Source organism: Festucalex cinctus, chromosome 17, assembly GCF_051991245.1.
Source record: "Festucalex cinctus isolate MCC-2025b chromosome 17, RoL_Fcin_1.0, whole genome shotgun sequence".
In the NCBI taxonomy this organism is placed as follows: Eukaryota; Metazoa; Chordata; class Actinopteri; order Syngnathiformes; family Syngnathidae; genus Festucalex; species Festucalex cinctus.
In genome coordinates, this window is record NC_135427.1 from 16,412,225 (window position 1) to 16,434,573 (window position 22,349).

Here is a 22,349-nt window from a genome sequence, read left to right on the forward strand (position 1 = left end):
TATAGTAAGGCGTTTTTTATTTTATTAAAAAACGACCATGTATAGTAAGTCATTTTTTATCTTATTAAAAAAATGACCATGTATAGTAAGGCGTTTTTTATTTTATTAAAAAAACGACCATGTATAGTAAGGCGTTTTTTATTTAAAAAAAAAAAAACGACCATGTATAGTAAGGCGTTTTTTATTTTATTAAAAAAACGACCATGTATAGTAAGGCGTTTTTTATTTTATTAAAAAAACGACCATGTATAGTAAGGCGTTTTTTATTTTATTAAAAAAACGACCATGTATAGTAAGGCGTTTTTTTTATTTTATTAATAAGTCTGCGTGCCCCCTCTGAACATAACACCCGTGAGACGACAATAGCAATGTGTTCATTTCATTAAAAATACAAAAAAAAAGAAAAAAGAAAGAAACTTAACTACAATGTTTGTCCAAGTCTGTGAGATATACACTATATTGTACACACAATATGACAGCCCCAAACTGTCAAGTTTTTACATCATATTATTTTGCATCCACACAAACACACACAAAAGCATATCTTTTCTTCTCCATCCTGGATTTGCTGTGTGGGGGGAACTTAAACGAGAGTTGTGCTTGCAGCTTCAAGTTTCAGACGCACAACTTGAGACCATGTAACACGAGAAATTTGACAGATTTGGATGTCGGATCTGTCAGTGGTCCTCTTAACGACTTTTTTATTTATTTATTTTTTTTTATGCTGGATCATGCTACCAAAATACATTCTGAGCTGCAACGATGGGACGAGAACATTCTGGAATCCTCTTTTCAACATGAAATGCGAAGGACGCAAAAGAATGTATGTGGAGGATTATGATGGAACTATTTTTGTTTTAGTAGTGTGGAAAGGAGAGAGGGGGCGGGGCTTGTGTCAGGCAGCGCTTTGAGCTCAAAGGAGGACTTAAAAGCCCGCCCACTTGACCTGTCATGTGGCTTGGAATTGTTTTGAATTAAATAGGAAAACAATGCTATCGTATTTGGAAGTCAAATATGTCGGCGTGATAACAAATAAAAGATGGTGTAAGACTTGCAGCTGATGAATTTCAACTGCTGGACACTTACCATGGGAATTAAGTGAAGGTTGGCTAACAGATGCCAAAAGATGGCAGCCTCGCAACGTTTTTTTTTTTTGCGTTTGAGATTGTCAACCTTGGCTTGTTACATCGCAATTATGAGGGAGAGGAAATGCTCGGGCAAGTTTCAGCACCTCACGCTAAGGGATGTAACGATAACGGCGATATCATGATATCGCGATAATAAAACGGCCGCAATATATCATCATCGTCTTGTCACGTTGTTAAAAGCAGCTCATCTGTTAAAAAAAAAAGTCGGGTTGATTTCCATTTGTGCAGTTGTAGCACCCTCTGGTGGCTAGCTTTTATAATGCAGTTTAATTTTCACAAAGCATGTTTTGGCCTTTCTATGTTTAAAATCATAATGTTCAGATGAAGGGGAAAAATAATTTACTTGTGACTCGAGTCAATATGTGGAGGAACCTGTGCGCATTAGCAAGTGCCTCAATATATAGAAAACAAATATATATAAATATATATATTATATATATTTTTTTTTTAAATATATATTTATATTTTTATATTTTCCGTTGCAGTAATGTGCAAAAGCACAATTTTGGTTTTTTTTTCCCCAGTATGTTTTTTTTTTATAATATTGTGACCCTTTTTTGTATCACCAACCTCCCCACAATATTGTAATAATTATCATACCATGACCTTCATATCGTGACGCGATGTTTGGATATCGTTACATCATGAACTCGGTGTGTTCGTTTGTCATGTGTGAAAAGTTGATTGAGTGGATGGCCAATGCAAAGGAAAAAACAAAACAAAACAGATTCTAAACTAGAGCCATGTAATCAGACATATATTTTGTCAGAAAAAAAAAAAAATCTCGTTTTTGTTGTGGGTTGTCACAGAAGCAAAAATATTTGTGCCAAAGTCAACGTTGTGCTTGACATAATTGGGCAAGGGGGGCCATGGAAACTTGGGATGTCTCTAAAATGTAAGCAGCAACTTTGTTGTAAGCAAAAGTTGCTTTGGGAAACAAACGATTCCCAGATCGGCTTCCTCCCAATCAGCAAAAGTCTACTTTTGCAGATGCTGGCAGTGTAAGCAGCTTGTGACTTCATTTCCCAGAATGCAACGGTAGCTGATTGTCTGCGTGTGCTTGTCTCCTCGACGCCAGCCGGTGTCAGCATTCGTCTTGTGTTTCCGGGATGGGCGTGATGGAGCCGCCGGCGTCGGGTTTGTGGCGGTTGGCGGTGTACGTATTGTCGGGCTTGGTCCTCGGCTGCTGCTCATCTGTAAACCGTGTCTTTTCTGAAACACACCAACAGATGCTTATTACACTAACAAATCCAACAATCCGGCCACAGGAGGGCGCTCTTTTCCACAAAAAATCAAAACGGCCGCGGAAAATGAATTCACGTGTGCGGCGAGTTCTCGATCCGACGCTGTGAACAATTGATTGCACAAGTTGGCGGAAAAGCGTTACTTTTGTCTAAATGACACTCCAAGTCACATCAAACAGATTCTGGTCACCAAGTCATACTTTGTTGGCGTATTCACAAATATGCTAAGATTGGCGGTTGGGAAAGTCGCTGCCGTTTCACTAACCAAAAAAGCAGCAACAGGAAAAGTGTTGCCATGCGTTGAGAATGACGCGTGACATGCAATTAATAAGAAGCAGACGGACAATGATGCAAGTAGCTAAGAAGCGTTCGGCTCCCTACCTTGGGCTGATCTATGTTTTCGTGATGCGCTTTTTGAGAGGACAAAAAAGAAAAATGAAATTGGGGAAACACGTGAGAACAAAATACAAACAATAAGGTGGATGCACAAGTTTCGGTTGCATTTTGGAACGTTACCCTTGAACTTTTCTTGACAATGATGTGACCTCACTTATCTAAATGACATTTTGATGAATATTACATTTGTGGAATATGATATTTTGATTCATCTCAGGGGGCGGCCATTTTGGCCACTTGCTGTCAACCAGGGTTATTATAGTGTTGGACTTTTTCATTTTAGTTAGTTTTGATTTCGTTTTGAGTATTTTTTTTTTTTTTTTTAATGTAGTTAGTTTTAATTAGTTTTTACGGTGCTTCTGGTATTTTTGTATTAGTTTATTTAATAAATGCTTCGTTTTAGTTTGGTTTTAATTAGTTTCAGTATTATTTTTAGGTCTTTATTAGTGCTAATGTTAGATGTAACATTAAGCTAACATTTAAGCTAACAGTGGGAGCTAACATTGTTTTTTATTAGTGCTAATGTTAGACACAAGACTAAGCTCACGTTTAACCTAACGGCGGGAGCTAAACATTTGTCTTTATTAGCGCTAATGTTATAAGTAACATTAAGCTAACATTTAAGCTAATAGTGGGTGCTAACTTTGGTCTTTATTAGCTCTAATATTAGAAGTAACATTAAGCTAAAGTTTATGCTAATAGCGGGAGCGAACATTGGTCTTTATTAGTGCTAGTTAATCTTTTTGGTATTTTTGTGTTGTCTTTCTGTAAAACGCTTTGTGGCAGCTCAGGCTGTTTGAAAGCACTATATAAAAGTTTTTATTATTAATTATTATTTTTTGTCTTGTGCGCAATATTTAAAAACCATCATGGGAGCGACATCATTTGAAGGTGCTTTTCTATTGGCTGCTGCTAGATGACGTCACTTCTGTGAGACACACTTTCAAACGTCCTTATTCCGGTTAATATCAAACTACATCTACCTAAAATCACATCGAAAGTTATCCCCCAAAGGTTCATACATTAAATTAATTACCAAAGACTAAAATGAAGGACATTTTTGCCCCTAGTGGGGCTGCAAATAATATAATATCAAGAATTTTTTGGGGGAGGTGTTATACGGATTTTATTTATTTGGAAAAAAAACAACAACCTTGTATACTCCCTTCAAAATGTTTGCTTTGTTCTTGTTACCGTATTCTGTATTTAAAGCGCATTATAAATAAAGTTGAGCTGAGTTGAGTTGAGTTGAACTTTGAGACGAACCAAAAGTGGTTTTGGGGTCATCATACGAGCGTATGTCAACAAATAAACGAGTGATAACGGAAAGCATTGGTTAAATTTGATCCACAAAAATGTTTTTGCCGTTGGTCTCCGTACTTGAGTTTGTCGCGCGGGTCCCTGCCCCGGTTGCGGTTGGCTCGGTTGGCGGCGGCGCAAGCGATGGAGTGCGCCGACGAGCTCTTTTTGCTGGACAAGTGCGAGAGGCTGCTCCGCGACTGGCCGGCGTTGTGGTCAAACTGCATGAGGCAGAAGATGAGGTCCGAGGGCACCAGCTCGAAGGCGTACGGCGGGTTGGTGATCACGTATCTACGATGGCGGGACAGCCACGAGTCAGTTATTATATCGTTTTTTTCAAAAGGTGGCGACAATAAAAAACAGAAGACTCACCGTTTGGTGCACTGACTTTGCGCGTTGAGATGCGCGTCGCGGAGGCGGTAGATGCCGAAGCACAGCATGTTGTATGTTTTCAGGGCTTTGCAGAACAGGTCGCCGTAGCAACCGCCGTCCTACAAGACAAAAAAAACAAAACAAGCATTTTTCATAGAGGGCAGGCGATTAAAATTTTTTAAATCGCATGACTTCAATAGTCATAGTCATATCTGTTCTAAATAGGAGTGTGACGATTAGGGGTGGGACGATACGGGTAAACCACGATTTGATGCTGTGACGTTATTTGGCTCACGATATCGATAATATCACGATATACGATATCTACGATTTTTGATATATTGTCAAAAAAATTTTTGAAATATATCATATGTGACTGAAAAAGCCAAAAAATGCCCATAAAAAGGAAAATGTCTAATTATGCATTTATTCAATGCCAAAACTTGTGTACAATGTGCAAACTTCTGCATAGTGCCTCACTGCCTCTTAGTCTTTTAACTGTAAACATTGTAAAGTGAGACAAATTAAAGTGCAATAACATTTATAACATAACACCGCACAACTGGACACGTTACATCGATATCTACCGTCAGTGTATCGATAATTTATTGCAACAGAGAGCGCATCAATATATTGCGATATCGATATTTTTCTCCCACCCCTAGTTATGATATATCGATATCGTGATAAATTGTGATACTTTGTCTCCCCATAGATTATCGATAAGTCTACGCAAGTATCGCGATATTTGTAGTTAATATACAGCCACTATAATGGCTCCATTGTCCATGACTTATTGATAAATTACTTGGTGGGCCACTAGGGGGAGCGCCTCTTAAACGTGGTGGGGAATGGACGGAAGTCTTCAGGTGAAGAAGACTCATCAGCCTAGTTTTTATTATTATTATTATTTATTTTTTATTTTTATATATTTATTAATATATTATGTATTTATATTATATTTATATTTCATTATATAAATTTTATTGTATTATGAATTATAGTCTTTATTTTATTATGATTATTGACATTTATTTATATTACAATTTTATTTATTTATTTATGTATTTATTTATTTTATGATTATTTTTATTGTAGATTATCATGGATTTATTACCTGAGTTGTCAAATGATTACATTTCTTAATCAGATTAATTATGTCTTAGAATTTTGATTAATCACAATTAATCGCTTAATTAAACTGGCTTTTTTATTTAAAAAAAAATTTGCCCGCCAAATTTAAAGAGCACCTCTTATGTGTTAATTCTTTCAACATTTAATGTTATGCGGACGTCTTCACAATTTTTTGATCCAATGCACACTCATGCTCCTTTTTTCTCTAATCAGTTAATTACTTGCGTAATTTAAAATGGTAAAAAAAAAAAAAAAAAAAAAGAGACCCTCATTGTTTGATATGAACAAATATTCTGTCAGATTTGTCGCAAAGATTTATTAACTGTCAGCAAAAGGATCTTCTGCGCTCAAAATTAATAGTGCAATTAATCTGCGTTAATACATGATTTAACATGCTCGTTTTTTTTCGGGATTAATTAACTTTGACAGTCCTATTTTTGTTTTATGTTTCCTCCTCTTGTTGCTGTACTGGAAAAAAATGTTTAACAAATATGGCTGCATCTTTTAGTCAATGATACAGTAATTTCATAAAAATTCATAAAATTGAGTTAAAAATAAAAAGGTGTACTGTATTGTAAAAAATGAGTGTGCTATTGATTTGGGTTGAGGTCATTTTTCTGCCACTAGATAGCATAATTTCATTTGTAAGACTGTTGACAATAGGTGCATTTTTCATATTAAGAACTATCTAATCTTTAACATGAAGTAATTTGTGAAATTCTGCACATTTTTCAAATTATAAAATACAACTTGACCCCAGTCTCCACAAATGTATGCATTATTATGACATTTATTACTGTCAAATTTTGACGTGGACATATCTGCGTTAAAAAACAAAAAAAATAGTAGGAACTCAAAATAAATGCACTAATTTTGACACCCTTAGTTTTTCAACAAACTACCAAAGTCACCAGGTGGTCGAATACATTTTGGGAAAAAAAAAAAGAAGCAAAGTTTTGAAGCCAGATGGCAAGCATGTCGGAGATGGTGCGCGGGCTGACCCCGAGGTCGGCGAAGGGCCCGTCGTGCAAGGCCAGCTGGGCCACACGGCAGCGGTCCCGGTTGGCCAGCGTCTGCGGCGTGCTGTAGCCGCCGCGCAGGGCGTTCTCCTCCGCCAGAAGACCCTCCAGCTCCGGCGTGGCGCCGCCCGTCACCAGCGTGCGGATCAGCGTCAGGATGTTGTCGTTGAAGTACGTCTGCCAGGGGGGGGAAAAGTGACTGACCTCATTCAATAGATCTCATTTCGTACATCTGACATAATTTGTCACCACAAAAGGAAGCCATTTTTTTCCAGTTCTTTTCTATTAAAGGGGGGCTTTACTAATTTTGCCATTTTCAGCAGTAAAAAGTTCACATTTTGAATCTTGAATTTGATATCACGGCAGCAAATGGCAAAATGTATCATGAAAAATAATGACATTATCAAATTCATGATATTCATGATTTTATTGCTAAAAATTGAAAAATTAGTAAAGTATCCCTTTAAATCTTTTTAACCACTAGGCCTTTTTTATTCATTTATTTATTTATTTTTTTGTATTATAGACGAGCTTAATTATACACTTTGATTTATAAGACACAAAAAGCACTGGAACCAGAAGTCAAACTGTCACAGTAAAATATGAAAAATTATGTTAAAACATTAAACTTATCGTGGTAACATGTAAAAATGATCACACTAAAACATATATTTAAATGTGATAACTTATGTTAAAATGTGGAAAAAATTATATTAAAAGATGAAACCTATCACAATGTGAAACTTAACAGGAAAAAAAAAAAACTGAAAATTATCATGTTAAAATATATTATTCAACAACACATTTTAACATGAGAACATCACATTAAAACTTTTTTTAAACTAAAAAAATATTGCAAATAACGTGTTATAACGTCAAACTTTTCACATTGTAATGTGATATTTAATCATGTTAAAATGTGGAAATTATATTAAACCATGAAACCTATCATGTTAATGTGAAACTTAACAGGGAAAAAAACCCTGAAAATTATCATTTAAATTCATTTTTTTCTTCAAAAACACATTTTAACATGAAACCGTATCACATTAAAACTTTTTCAAAACTAAAAATGATCACAAATAACTTGTGTTACAACATCAACACTTTTCACATCGTAATGTGATATTTGTCATGTAAAAATGGAAAAATATTACATCAAAACATGGAACGTCACGTTTATACATTAAACTTATCAGGTTATAAAGTGAGATTGAACTTCTGATTGTTTATATACTGCTTGTATGCTTGACATGAGTATTCCTTTTCACGTTTTTATTTTTATTGTAAACAAATACTATTTCTCCTCTCTTCCTTTTTATTCCCCAGATGTGTTTTGACACAGGTACTAAAGGTGCTTGAATAAAATGATGGGGAGTGGCCAACAAATCCCTTTTCCTGGCCTTGCAAGCAGCGTGACGTCTCCCTCCGCCAGTTGTGACTGCCATGATGGATGAGGCACGCCCATTAGGTAAGCATTCGCTCCAAACTCACTCAAATTGAAAAAAGGTGGACCAATCAAGCCATCAGTCACACTCAAACTTCAATTCCTCTTACAGGATTTTATTTATTTATGTATTTATTTATTTATTTTTAGGTTTTGCCATGCGGCGATGTTGTACAGGTCAGTGTTAGTTTTGACAAGAAATGTTAATTTAGTTTTAGTTATCATCTTTTGACTAAAATGAATGAAAGTTTTAGTCATAATTTAGTCATCTGGTTGCATTTGAATTTTAATCCAGTTTTAGTCAAGAAGAAAGAAAGAAAAAAAAAAGAAGCAATTTTTAATCGACTAAATTGACAGTTTTCCTTCCAGTATTTTCCTTCAGCATACAATTCAACTTTTATACAGAAAATTAAAACATTTAATACAACTGTGCCTTCATTGTTTCAATGAAACATGTTGAACCGACAATAATATAACATAGCTTTCACCTAAATAAAAAAAAAAAAGTGCATAATCGCTTGAGATTAATATTACAGCTGTACAAAGGAATACATAAAATTAAATAAATTAAAATGTCATTAAATAAAGTGCAGTGAACACTAAACAGTTTACCTGCGTTTCATTCCTTCTGAATGGAATGTGTGAATTTTTGTTCTTTTCATTTTCGTTTTTCAAATTTAGTTATCGTGATAGTCTCAAGTCAACGAATGGCCTCTATTTTAGTTTGCGTTGCATTTTCGTCGACGAAATTATCACCAGTACAGGTTCACCTTTAAGGTTCTCCTTCATTTTCCTCCTAGTCCAAAAAAGAAAATGTGGCGAGTGGAAAACTTACGGCGCTCATTAAGGAGTCCAGCACGCTGACGGCGAAGGCGGTTCCGCAAGCGAACGGCTGTGTCAGGTACAACTCCGTGTCGGGGTCGTCGTCGTCATCCTGGTCCAGGAACTGAACGTTGGAATCGTTAACTATCAATGGCACAAAAAAAAAACTTTTAAAAATAGACTTTTTTTCAATACATAAATAAAATCAAGATCAAACACTTAAACACATTTCAGTTATTTGAACAGCAAATAGGATCAATTCTTTTTGAGAATTGTGAGCGTTTTCAAGCCAAAGCAAACATTTGAGTGTCCAGAAAAAGCGCTATAGAAATCTGATGCATGATTATTATTATTGATTGCAAACACAATTGTGTCAAACACACACTGAAAAGTCCAAACGAAATCCCAAGAAATACTCATCAGCGTTGTTGGTTTAACCCAACTCGGTAATCATTGGTACGCCGGTCCCGCTGCTTTTATCCTGACCGAGTGAAATTGCAGGCACATTTTGCTGCGACTTTGCTAACGGATGTAAACACGGGTTACTGCGACACGTTAAGGGACGCCGGAGCCACGTACAGGCACAGACCGTTCAGGCCTTACCCACCCAGTTCGGTTATGATGGGAATGTTGGCCCCCGTCGTCACCGAGGTCTGCCGCACAATTCCGTGGATAGGGCTGTTCTCGGGGGAGGAGCGCTCCATGCCCGGCGGCGTGAAGCCTGCGGTGACAACACAGTATATATTTAGATATATTTATGTATATATTTATATATTTTTTTTTCCTTCAATCAAAAATGCATCACGTCGGTTTAGGGGTACTTGGCTGAAAAAAAACAACGAAAAAACGGTTGAGAACCATTGCGCTAGACAATTAAAATGACATTTAAAAGCATTAATAAACAAGAGTTAAAGATATTTAAAAGCAACAAAAAGAAATAAAAGTATCTTACAAAAATGACTAAAAGAACAGCATCGTCAATATGATTTTGAAAATATTTTGAAGGCTCTTACTTTTAGGCATAGGAAAAGAGTACTTTAGTTTTTAAACTGGATTTCAAAGCATTCACATTTGGGCTAGACTTTCTATTCTATTTCTATTGGCAGCTTGTTCCATTTGCATGCAGCATAACAGCTAAATGCTGCTTCACTGTGTTTACTTTGAACTCTTGGTTCCACAAATTGACTAAAGTACTCAGACTCTGGACTTAGAGAGGCATTTATTTTCTTCATTTCAACTGTGCATCTTTTTTTATATGAACTTTGAGTTTAAAATAAACAATCCACCTCTGTGTTTTGATCTCAGTTGCCATGGCAACCCGCTCACCTTGGGAGTTGGCTTGCAAGACGCCGATGCTGTCATCAAAGAGCATGGACTTGATGTTGAGCGACGCCAAGATGCATTCCTTGTCCTGCAGCGACACGTCGTCGATATTGTTCTGATTGGCCGACAGGATGACGCACATGTCGCACAGGTTGATGTTGACGGCCCTCAGGTCCGCTCGACTCAGCGGCGTGCCCTTTTGGAGGAAAGGGGGGGAGAGATTACCACGATAACGTTATCCCACCTTTATTCCACAGGATTTTTTTTTCGGCCCTATTTCAATTGTCTGCTACAGTATTTGTTGCATTAATTGTTTTTTCCCCTAAGATTGGTTGATTAAAATGCTTTATCTTATTAAATGGATTTATCGTAAAATGTTTCATGTCTTTTTTTTTTTACATTATGAAAATGGGCACTTTACGATTGCAATTTCTAAAAACTGTGCTGCTCGTTCTGGTGTTCTCACTTTGGCCAGCTGGGGGCAGTGTAATAGACGTTCTGCAGAGGATAAGGAATCTACGCCCGAGTGTGATCTGTCTACAAATATTGCTGTGCTGTTTTCAAATTTGCTCTATGGCTTCTAGCACCACGACAGTAGGGGTGCACTGATCGATCGTCCGGCCGATTTATCAGCCCCGACTTCCTTAAAGGGATACTTGCCTTATTGAGCCATTTTCTGCAGTAAAAATATATATATATATATATATATATATATATATATATATATATATTGTCTATAATTAATGTGGTAACTTCATTATTTTTTATGTACAATTAATACATTTAAAAAGTATTTTTTCTACTGGCTATTGACTAAAGATGACATCACCTGTGCTGAAGAAGTAGGTAACGACCAATCATGGCTCAGTTTGCTGACCAAGCCCAGAAAACAGGTGAACCGTGATTGGTCGTTATCTACTTCCTCAGCACAGGTGATGTCATCATCAGTCAACAGCAAGTAGAAAAAGTACTTTTTAAATGTATTAATTGTACATGAAAAATAATCAAGTTATCAAATTAATTCTGAACAAAATATGAACTTTTCACTGCTAAAAATGGATCAATGAGTCAAGTGTCCCTTTAATTTTGGGGGATCTGTGATCGGCCGATCCCTTAAAAGTAAACCGATCTTTTCCACCGATCTCATAGGTCTGAAAATGTATCCTCTTTTGCGGCTTTTATTTTTTGTTTGTGAGAAATACTTAATGTGCCTTTAAAACCCAATTGTTGGCATAAAATATTGTAATGAGCAAAAAAAATGGAGATCGGCAGGTCAGACTTTTTAAAAGATCGGGGATCAATGATTGGCCGGAAAATTGTGATGGGTGCACCCCTCACGATGTAGATGATAGTCGTTAGTGTTTGTTAGCATTAAGCTAACCGCTGTTTCCAAAGATTACATGTTTGTTTTTTCAAATCCAAAGACGTCAATTAAATTTATAAAATTTACATAAGTTCAACAAATTTGACAATTTTATAACAATAAATAAAATTGAAGTGGAATTTTCCGTTCCAATGACCCCAGTTGAATGCAAACTGTTTTGAAAAATGGCTGATGGTGTGACTCACGGGCAGGATGGAGACTTTGGGGAAATTGTGCAGCGTCTCCCACTCGCGCTTGAGGTACTCGAGCGAGCCCACGAAGACGATGTGCTTGAGCTCGTGGTAGTGGAAGTTGCTGGCGCGCAGCGGCATCACCAAGTTGCGCAGGCCGATCACTGCCGACTTGGCGTCGCCGAAGATGCACACCACCACGTGGCCGCTCAGCACCGTCATGGCCGCCTCGCTTCGAGTCTGGCGAGGAGGGAAATTTTTTAAAAAAAAGGCCCGGCGGCGGACATACGGTGAGAGTCACTGCTAGGCTGCTGCAAGTGAAGTGTCACTCAGCCCTGTTTTAGCCACGCCCCCTCATAAAATCCAAATAACACTTTCATGCTATGTCTGAAGAAAATCCTGTCAAATGTATTTACAACCAAATAAAGAGGGTTATCATTATAGTTTTGGAATTGTTCATTTTAGTTCGGTTTGATTTCATTTTGAGTTTTGTTTTTAAATTTAGTTGGTTTTAATTAGATTTCTGGGTGGTTCTGTTAGTTTTTATTAGTTGTTTAATAAATGTTTCATTTTAGTTTAGTTTTAGCTAGTTTTATTTTTTTTTTAAAATGTGTATTACTTGTGCGCAATATTTAAAAAAACAGCATGGGAGCGACGTCATCTGAAGGTGCTTTTCTATTGGCTGCTGCGAGATGACGTCACTTCCGTGTGACACACTTTCAAACATCCTTATTCAGGTTCATATCAAAATAAATCTATTAAAAATCACATTTAAAACCATCCCCAAAGGCTTGTGGATTAAATTCATTACCAAAGACTAAAACAAAGGACATTTTTTCTATAATTATAGTTAGTTTTAGTTTACTAAATTTACTAAAATAACCTTGGTCAACACACATTTTTCACCAGACTAAAACTAGACTAGACTAAAAAATAATAACTGGGACTACATGAGTAATGAAGACTAATGAAGACGAGACGAAAATGTACTTCACTTAATAAAAAAATTGGACTAAAATCTATGGACATTTTGTATCATGAACAAAATTAAATAAGGAAAATATTAGCTTTTGTAAAATTTTGTCTCTGCTAATCTGTTACATCTGTGAAATTGTCATGTGACACACAGTGATACGCCCACTTTCAAATCTGCAGCTAGAAAGTGCAACATGCACAGACGGGACAGACAGGAGGTGGATTCACAGTGAAGGTTTAAAAGAAAGTCAATTATAGTTATAACTTAACATTCATCCAACGGTTATAATGTTCCAACAATAATGTTAATGCGACCGCTAACTAACGCTAGCTAAGTGGCTAGCTCAAAGCATAGAGCCATAGTAGCCACTATAATTGTGTGTCAATTTGTTTTTCATCAAAAAGATGAGAAGATTTGATGTGAAATAGTTTTAGATCTGAAATGTTCAACATAACCTGCTGACAAAAATAAATAAATACAGGGGTAAAATTATTGTCCTGACAAAAACTAGACTAAATCGTTGACAGTTTTTGTTGACTAAAACTAGACGAATAAAATTTTCCTGGATAAAAATAAAGACTAAAATGGTAGATTTATAGTCGACTAAAAATGGACTAAATAAAAACGGGACGGGGTTGACTAACTGTGATTTAAAAACTAACAAGCGTGACTAAAATTGGACTAAGTGTCAAAAATGGCGTCTAAAATGAAGACTGGATCACGAGCCCGTTTGAGCCACTCACCAGGACGACCTTCTCGATGTCTTTGGACGGGCACCAGTGGAACATCCCGGTGGAGTCGTACTTTTTCACGTTCTCGTCCACGCTTTCCATCTGCTCGTTGATGGAGACTAGCATCGCGTCGTGTCTGAGGGGGAGCCGCAGTTGACAGGGTGAGTCGGACGGACGTTTCGCAAAACTTCTCCGGCGGCTGGCAATTACGGCGCAAAGACCTTTTTGCGCTTGACGTTGCGCCGTAAAAGCTTTAACAGGCCCGACTTTAAATATTTCAGCAAGTTGCCCAATCGTGTTGGCGTCCCAAAACTGAAGGCCCCCCATTAAAGTTTGAAGACGGTCGCGTGGATACAAAAGGAAGATGGGAGGGGGACGTCAACGGCAAAATAGTCAGGCACGACACTACGACCACATTTTGGATTTCTGAATGGATGATGATTCCTTTTTTTAAAAAGGTTATAAGCAAGAAATTGGGTTCATAAAAAATTGAATAATCAGTGTATCAAATGCCAAATATATTTTGGAACGTCTACATTCCGACAGTATATAAACTAGGGATGTAACGATATCCAAACATCACAATATGATATTACCACGATATGAAGCAATGATACAATAATTAGAACGATAATGTGGGGAGGTTGGCGATATTTAAAAAAAGGTCACAATATTGTAAAAAAATCTGAGCTCATACTAGGTGTGTGGATTCCCTAGCATCTGGCACTTCGATCCGTACCACGATACGATACGAATCTGTAAGTTGATTATTGCAAAAAAAAATTTAACTAGTGCTGACAAAGTTTAAAGTGTTAACTAATTAATCACAAAAAAATTAGCGCATTAATCATGTATCAACGCAGATTAATCGTACTATTAATTTTGACTGCAGATGATCCTTTAGCTTGACAGCGGATGGCGACGTTAATGATAGCACAGGTTGTGTTTGAACAATAAACATAACATGCATTGAAGTGAAGCATTTAATAAATGTTTGCGTGTGACATTCAGAATATTTGTGCATGTCAAACTATTGGGGTCATTTTTTTCCATTTTAAATTATGCAACTGATTAGAAAATGAGGAGGATGAGCATGTGCAGTGGATCAAAAACATTTTGACGACGACATCCTCTTAACATTAAATGCCGGAGAAAAATAATACATAAGAGGTGCATATGTTAAATTTGGCGGGCAAAAAAATGTTGATAAAAAGCCTTTTTAATTAAGCTAATAACCATGATTAATCAAAATTCTAAGATGTGATTAATCTGATTAAAAAAATGTAATCGTTTGACAGCTCTATTTTTAACTCAAATTTCGAAAACACTAATCAGCAAACTTGTACATGTACATTGTAAGAATTGCATGATAATGGATTTAACTGAAACATCAACACAGCATTACAATGAAATATTAAGGCTTAATGAGCCATTAACATAACATTCGTCCATGCTTAAAGTGTGAAACCTAACTAAGTTAGACTTTGTTGAATATTTCCATCAAAAATGTATGTTTAAATATCGATTCTGCCGCATATTGATTCAATACAAGAATTGCGTGCTGTAATATCGCGATATATTGCCGAATCTATTTTTTTTAACTCCCCTAGCTCATACTAAAAAAATAAAAATATTGTGCTTTTGTGCATAACAGCAATGCATATGAACCGTCTACAATCTCTAATGTTTAATATTGAAGCATTTCCTTGCTAATACATTGAGTTCCTCCACATATTGACTCGCTTCACAAACATATTACGTTTCCCATCATCTGACAATTTAAACATAGAAGGGCCAAAACATACCTAATGAAAATTAAACTGCACTAAAAAACTAGCCACCAGAGGGTGCTAGAACTGCACTAATGGAATTAAACTTGACTTTTATTTTATTTTATTTTTAAAAGATGTTGCTTTTAAATAATCGTGAACATGACGACGGTATTGTGGCAGTTTTAATATCACAATATCATGATGTTGCGCTTATTGTTTACATCTCTACTCGAAACCGTGAGCAAAAATATTACAGTATTAAAATTACACCTCCAAATTGACCTACCATATTTTTTTAACATACATATTATGGCAAATGGCACTTCATTTATATAGCGCTTTTCCACCTTTAAGGCACTCAAAGCGCTTTACATTTTGACTACCCATTCACCTTCTGATGACACAGCATCAGGAGCAATTGGGGGTTCAGTATCTTGCTCAAGGATACTTCGACGTAATCACAATGGCCTGGGATCGAACCCACAACCTCTGGTTTGGGAGCCAACCACCATACCACTGAGCCACGCCGCCCCACAATTCTTTTTTTGTGTTCACATCTTTACAATGTGTTCATTAAGTTTGAATAGAATATTATAATATGACTGTGTGGCATCTTTTCGTCTGACGTGTTGACTTTAACGGGTTTAAAAAAAAAAAAAAAAAAAGAGGACAGCGGTTATCAGCTGAGAGCTTCAAACAACATCAGCTGAAACTGGCCGCGACGACGCACTTCCAATTTGCACTTCAAAAAACTTGACATCAAAGTGGGCGACGTCATCTGCTCGAAAGCCGAAGACGGCGGCCTTCTGTGTCTGTCCAAAACCTTTTTACAATCCGTCCGGTCCCCCTCGCCCAGATGGGATCTCGTCTGCAACAGCGTCGCGTTCAAAGTACCATCTCAAGTATGCACGGATATGTGAGCTGAAACGAGACAGCCCTTCAAGCTGAGGCAAGCGTGGCCTCCTCCTCCTCCTCCGGGGGGCGCCGCTAGCACAAAGCGACACCTGGCGGACGGCCTCGCTGTGGCCCTGTACATGTCATTTGGAACCACCTCATTTCAATAATAATACAAAACAACATTTTCCCTTACAGTCCAAAACAACACATTGTTTGTATTGTTTTATTTCATGGTATTGAGAATGATCCTAAATCGTTTGCCGAAAACCACTAGGAGTGTGACGATATATCGATATTGCGATAAATTGTGATACTTTGTCTCCCGATAGATTATCGATATGCCTACACCAAGTATTGCGATATTTGTAGTTAATATACAGCCACTGGAACGGCTCCATTATTCATGACTAATTGAGCAATTACTTGGTGGGCCACTAGAGGGAGCGCCTCATAAGAGTGGCAGGGAAATGGACACGTCTTCAGGCAAAGAAGACTCATCAGCGCTCTTTGATTTGCTATGACATTTATTTGTCCAGCAAGTGGCTTAGTTTTGCACACGTTTCTATGAAAAATGTCTATTATATTTTCCATATTAACGTTTGAAAACATATTTTATTGTTTTATTGTTGTCTTTTTGAAGCACACAATTTCTGAGGAATATTAATCTTGATTTAGTTGGATTTAATAGTTAACTAATTATATTTATTTACTTTTGCAATGTTACACAAAAAAAATTGTCACGGTTTATAAAATGAAACAATTGATGATGTGACATGTGAAAGAAGAAGATGCCAGTTTTAATATTGTGTTCCAGTGATGATGCAAAAAAACCCAAAAAAAAACCAAACTGTTTTCTCATTGAAAAAACATCAGTTTTTGTCTTGGTTAGTTTTACTTATCATACATTATCGTTGCCTTATTTGCCGACCAATATATCGATAATCGCGGAATCGTCATAATGTGAGATGATCGTTATTGTGAGCCTTGAAATGCATATCGTATCGTATCCCGAATTTCCAGTCTATACTCTACCACATGAGCAAGTACTTTGAAGCGATGGGAGGAGACACAATTAATCACAAGAAGAGTGCTTTGCTGCCATCTTGTGGCATCTGCAGGTAATTGTAACCTGTTTCCACATTTCGCAGCAAACAAAGACTTGCCTCCAAATTTTTTGTGAGTTATTCCATTTCATCAGAAATACCAACAAACACCTTATTGCCTTTTGACACAATTTTTGAAGATTTCAATTACTCGTATTTGGTATCACATCATTTCCAATATGTTTTGCCTTTTATGTGATAATCGTGGAAGCGTTTAGTGCTTTTCTGGCTGGTTTAAATATTTCATCAAGAGTCTGATGCGGAGGGTGTGTGGGGGGGCGGGCTCACTGTCATTTCGGCTCGGTCGCCGCTCGCCGTCACTCGCCGGCGTTCCGGCAAACGCTTTGTGACACGTTAAGACATTAAGATGAGCCTTCAAGGAGGCCCCGCCAACGAACAAACGAATGAACGAATGAACGACCATGACGGCTGAACGCTAACGACGTGGTGCGGCCTCATTAAGACTTCCAAAGTGGAAGAGGACGCGGCACGAGATGATGTCAAGGCCGACATACGCTTCACGTCAAATGGGAATCCTTTTTGACATTTGACAGCAATAAAGATGCATTCAATGTCATGTGTTTGTATGGCAGCTACAAAGTCTGTGTGCACTCTGTTCCGGGTCAGATATGACCAATGTCTGCTAAAATGGGTTTTTATATTTAACAGTATGCAAGACATGCTACATGCTACATGGCTACATGGCATTTGCATTATACTAGATTTTTTGTATTATTATTATTATTATTTTAAATAAATTGCACAGCGGTAGTACATTCCTACAGTAACATGCACCCATTTGGACTTGATATTCAATAAAAATAATATTATTCATAGTTGAATTGGAACCAAAAAAAAATGCAAATTACTCTACAAAAGGGTTATTATAGTTTTGGAGTTTTTCATTTCATTTTTATTTCGTTTTGAGTTTTGTTTTTTAAATTGAGTTTGTTTTAATTCGTTTTCAGGGTGTGTTTTTTTATTAGTTTTAGTTATTTAATAAATCCTTACTTTTAGTTAAAGTATTAGCTTTATTTATTTGTTTGTTTGTTTTTCTTTTTAAGTGTATAACGTGCGCAATATTTAAAAAACAGCATGGGAGCGACGTCATCTGAAGGTGATTTTCTATTGGCTGTTGCTAGATGACGTCACATGTCCATATTCCGGCAGTTAATATCAAAATAAATCGACTTCAAATCACATTTAAAATCATCCTCAAAGGCTCATGCATTAAATTAATTACCAAAGACTAAAACAAAGGACATTTTTGCGCTCATTATAGTTAGTTTTAATTAGTTTTGAAAACACAAAATGTAGTTTGTTAGTTTGCATTTTTTAAAAATCATTTTCGATTTTATTATTTTTTTTTTATTTTTTTTCGTTTTTATTTTATTTCATTACATTTGTTTTTTGAATTTTTTCATTAGTTTTAGTTAACTAAAATAACCTTGCTCTACAATAAAAAAATATTAGTCAAATAATGATTTTATAAATCTGTTGATTAAATGGTTCAATAAAACTATAAGTAACGAAAACATGAATTTAACCATAAATAATAGGCAGTAATAATATATTTAATGTTCAGTAAGTTTCTTTAAAGGAAACCAAGTTAAAAAAAAAATAAAAAAAATAAGTATTTTACATATTTTACATGCACATCTCGTGAGCGAGCCTAAATGCATACTAGTTGCTCAAGTCATTTTTGAACATTTTCAAAAACAAATTCATTGAGAATCAACACCGATGAGACATTTTTTATTTTATTTTATTTTATTTTTAAATAAATTGCACAACGGTAAGTGGTCAAGTCACCATTTGTGTTCCACCACAAACATGCACAAATTGGACTTTATATTAAACAAAAATATTATTCATAATTTAATTGGAACATAGAAATGCAAATTATTCTACAATAAAAATATTTTAATGTTTAATGTTTTTATAAATCTGTTGATTAAATGGTTCAATAAAACTATGAGTAACAAAAAAAAAAAATTAATGTTACAATAAATAATAGGCAGTAATAATAGATTTAATGTACAGTAAGTGTCTAAGTTAAAAATTTTTTTTACATATTTTACAAGCACATCATTAGCCTAAAAGCAGTTACCTAAATCCTTTTTTCATCATTTTCAAAAACAAATTCATTGAGTCTACACCGATGAGATTTAAAAAAAATAAATAAATATATATATATATATATATATATAAAATATATATAAAATTATATATATAAATATATTACTATTATATTATATTATTATATTAATAATATATATAAATTATAATATAAAATAATATATATAAATATATTATAAAATCTCAACGATTTTCACTTTTCCGTTTCTCTTACGAATGTGCTGGCCCATCTGTCCATTTAAAAAATAAAATAAAAAATGTAGCCCCTTGAAGCACAAAATTTTGCCCCCCCCCTTGTCGTGCATCGGCTCTTTGTCAAATTGCTTTTTCTTTTTTTTTTTTTGTGCACGCACGCGCAAGCTGGAGTGTCATGCAAACTGTCAAAGTCGAGCTCTTCAAAAGGCAAAAAGCCAATCTGGCCGCCATGACTTATTTACAAAGGCCCGCAGGCCACACATTGACGGCAGATCCACATTTCAACGAGTACACACTCAAGCTTGTTGTTTGCGGCCGAGTCGCCCCGAGGCCACATCAAGGAAACGCGACTGCGGGCACCGCAACTCGTCTTGCGCCAAAAAACAAACACTCAAACTGATGTTTGCTTTGTGTCTTTTCGGGTCAAAGGTCATGCTTGAACTGAAACGCAAGCCTTTGTGAGGATCGGACTGGAATACTGAAAAGGGATACTTGACTCATTGAACAATTTTCAGCAGTGAAAAGTGAATATTTTGTCCAGAATGAATGTTATATTACTTCATTATTTTTCATGTACAATTATTACCTTTAAAAAGTAATTTTTCTACTTGCTGTCAACTGATGATGACGACTTCACCTGTGATGAGGAAATAGGTGATGGCCAATCATGGCTCACCTGTTTTCTAGGTTTGGTCAGTAAACAGAGCCGTGATTGGTTGTTACACAGTTGATGTCATCATCAGTCGACAGCAAGTAGACAGCAAGTAGAAAAATGACTTTTTAGTCAGGTATTAATTGTACATGAAAAATAATAAAGTTGCCATATTAATTATAGACTAAATATTTATTTTTTTACTGCTGAAAATGGCTCAATAAGTCAAGTATCCCTTTAAAGCCGTGTATTCTTATTTCGGCATTTGATGAAGGAAAAAAAAAAAAAGGAGTGCTTTACCACCATCTTGTTGCATCTGTAGGAAATTCATACAATTTGGACACATAACTTACTTTCATATTTTTGCTATCAACAAGGGATGGACGGTACGTTCACACTTTAAACGGATAGCAATCGGAATCCCGTTCCTACGGTTGTTCAAATTTGTACAAAGTCAAACATACTTACAAAAAAGTGTGCTTTTAACTCATTTGCTCCCCAAAACATAAAAATACATTCTATTTTATTACTGGTGTCCCAAAGACGTATTTATATGTTTATTTCTTTTATTTATTTATTTATTTTTTGTTTGAGCAATACAGAAGGCTTTGACAGTTTCTGACATGAAGAGGTGGCTTGAAGTAATGGTAGGTATTACCCCCCCAAAAAAAAGGCAGCAGAGTTTAATAGATCAGCCAGGACCATGTTGCAACATGCTCTTTTTGCCAGTGTTTTCACCAGGAATGTGAATATCGATCAAACTTAGCTCTATTATAATGCTAATTGCTGCAACACGGAAACAGATACAAATATACTTTTTTTTTTTTTTTAAATGCTTTTTGTTTCCTGATGAAAGAAGAGACTCGAATCTTTCTTTTGGTAGGTTCCATGTTTTTATCGCAATATAAGCACAATATTCTGCGGGCCTTGCAAAATCAGTCCAAATCCAGTCAAACAGCGAAAGGGGGTTGCTTCAGTCAAAATGGCGGCAAGTGAGTTAATCAAGAAAAATAGCTCTATATTGTATAGAAAGTGCATGTGTAAAACTGACGTTGATTTCACGTGTAAAAGTCAAGTGAAGAGTACTAACACCCCCCACCAATCCCCCCCCCCGTGCAGACGACGCAAATTATCGCCCCTCGTGACCTACTGCGGCGACTTATCTGCGGTCGCAATCAATAAACATCCGCGTAATTACACGGGACAAGATAAAAGCAAGGTAGCGTTCAAACGCGCCTTTCCCGGCCCGAGTGCGACCAAACGAGGGAGCAGAGAAGAGAAGAATAGCCCGGGGCCATCCTGACTGGCGGCTGCTAGCATTAGCGACACGCCGCTTCATTTTATGAGCGCTTGTCAACTTTGCAGCTGGCCAAAGCGAGTGCGCATCCCCGCGGTGACAGAGTTTTTTTTTTTTTTTTTTTTTTTTACATTTGTGTTTTAGTTACTTATATATTATAATTTTAAATTATAATTAAAATATTAGTTGAATTTGAAGATATTCCATGTTACAACAAAGAAACAAAATGATTTTCGTTCTTTGCCTTGAAACGAGCAACAAAAGTTTCTTTCAGTTATTTTGCAACGCGCATTCGTCAGCGCCCCCGTTTGAGCGCTCTCGTCAAACTTGTTTTCACCCACAGCGGGACGCAGTTGAGTCAACAACAACGGCACTCGCTCGATTGGCACCCCACAAAGCTAGTGACTATCTGCTGGACAAAGTAGCAGTATTTAGCGGCAAAAAGTAAAACAAAATAAAAATAAAGCCGTGGGGATTGATACAGTGCTTGTTTGTATTCACCTGAAAATATATTTCAAATATGAAGAATATTGCTACTTGTTTGCGAGATCTATAAGAGCCTGTAACTAGAACATCCCTTTTGCAAGCAAGACAAAGTTTACATCTTATTTATTCACTAGAGGGCAGTATAATGCCACTAGGGGTGTTAAAAAAAATCGATTCGGCGATATATCGCGATACTACATCGCGCGATTCTCGAATCGATTCAATAATAAAAAAATCGATTTTTTTTTTTTTTTTTTTTTTTTTCCCATAAGAGCTCAGAATTGTTCATTCGGTAGTCTTACCGATTCAACGTCTTATCATCATTGCCTTTTTTTTTTTTTGT

At 36.2% G+C, this 22,349-nt stretch overlaps 2 protein-coding genes across 6 annotated transcripts in view; one reads left to right on the plus strand and one right to left on the minus strand.

Annotated features, from left to right (window-relative positions):
- The window catches only part of LOC144005465 (uncharacterized), a 237,300-nt gene extending 226,858 nt beyond the window's left edge, over positions 1-10,442 (plus strand). Inside the window, exons 7-8 of the mRNA XM_077503672.1 lie at positions 7,942-8,083; positions 10,187-10,442. Of these exons, the coding sequence (XP_077359798.1) occupies positions 7,942-7,974 (33 nt within the window). The 3' untranslated portion in view covers positions 7,975-8,083; positions 10,187-10,442. The remainder of the gene's footprint in view (positions 1-7,941; positions 8,084-10,186) is intronic.
- LOC144005463 (calcium-activated potassium channel subunit alpha-1a-like) overlaps positions 359-22,349 on the minus strand; it is a 64,768-nt gene continuing 42,777 nt past the window's right edge. For 4 of the 5 annotated variants that reach the window (XM_077503664.1, XM_077503663.1, XM_077503666.1 and 1 more), the window contains 10 exons: positions 13,478-13,601; positions 11,774-11,998; positions 10,208-10,400; positions 9,489-9,602; positions 8,895-9,025; positions 6,595-6,789; positions 4,460-4,578; positions 4,169-4,378; positions 2,774-2,802; positions 359-2,360 (listed from right to left, as the gene is read on the minus strand). In XM_077503664.1, coding sequence (XP_077359790.1) covers positions 2,233-2,360; positions 2,774-2,802; positions 4,169-4,378; positions 4,460-4,578; positions 6,595-6,789; positions 8,895-9,025; positions 9,489-9,602; positions 10,208-10,400; positions 11,774-11,998; positions 13,478-13,601 — 1,468 coding nt within the window. In that variant the 3' untranslated portion in view covers positions 359-2,232. The remainder of the gene's footprint in view (positions 2,361-2,773; positions 2,803-4,168; positions 4,379-4,459; positions 4,579-6,594; positions 6,790-8,894; positions 9,026-9,488; positions 9,603-10,207; positions 10,401-11,773; positions 11,999-13,477; positions 13,602-22,349) is intronic. The other variant, XM_077503665.1, reaches the window with a different exon arrangement.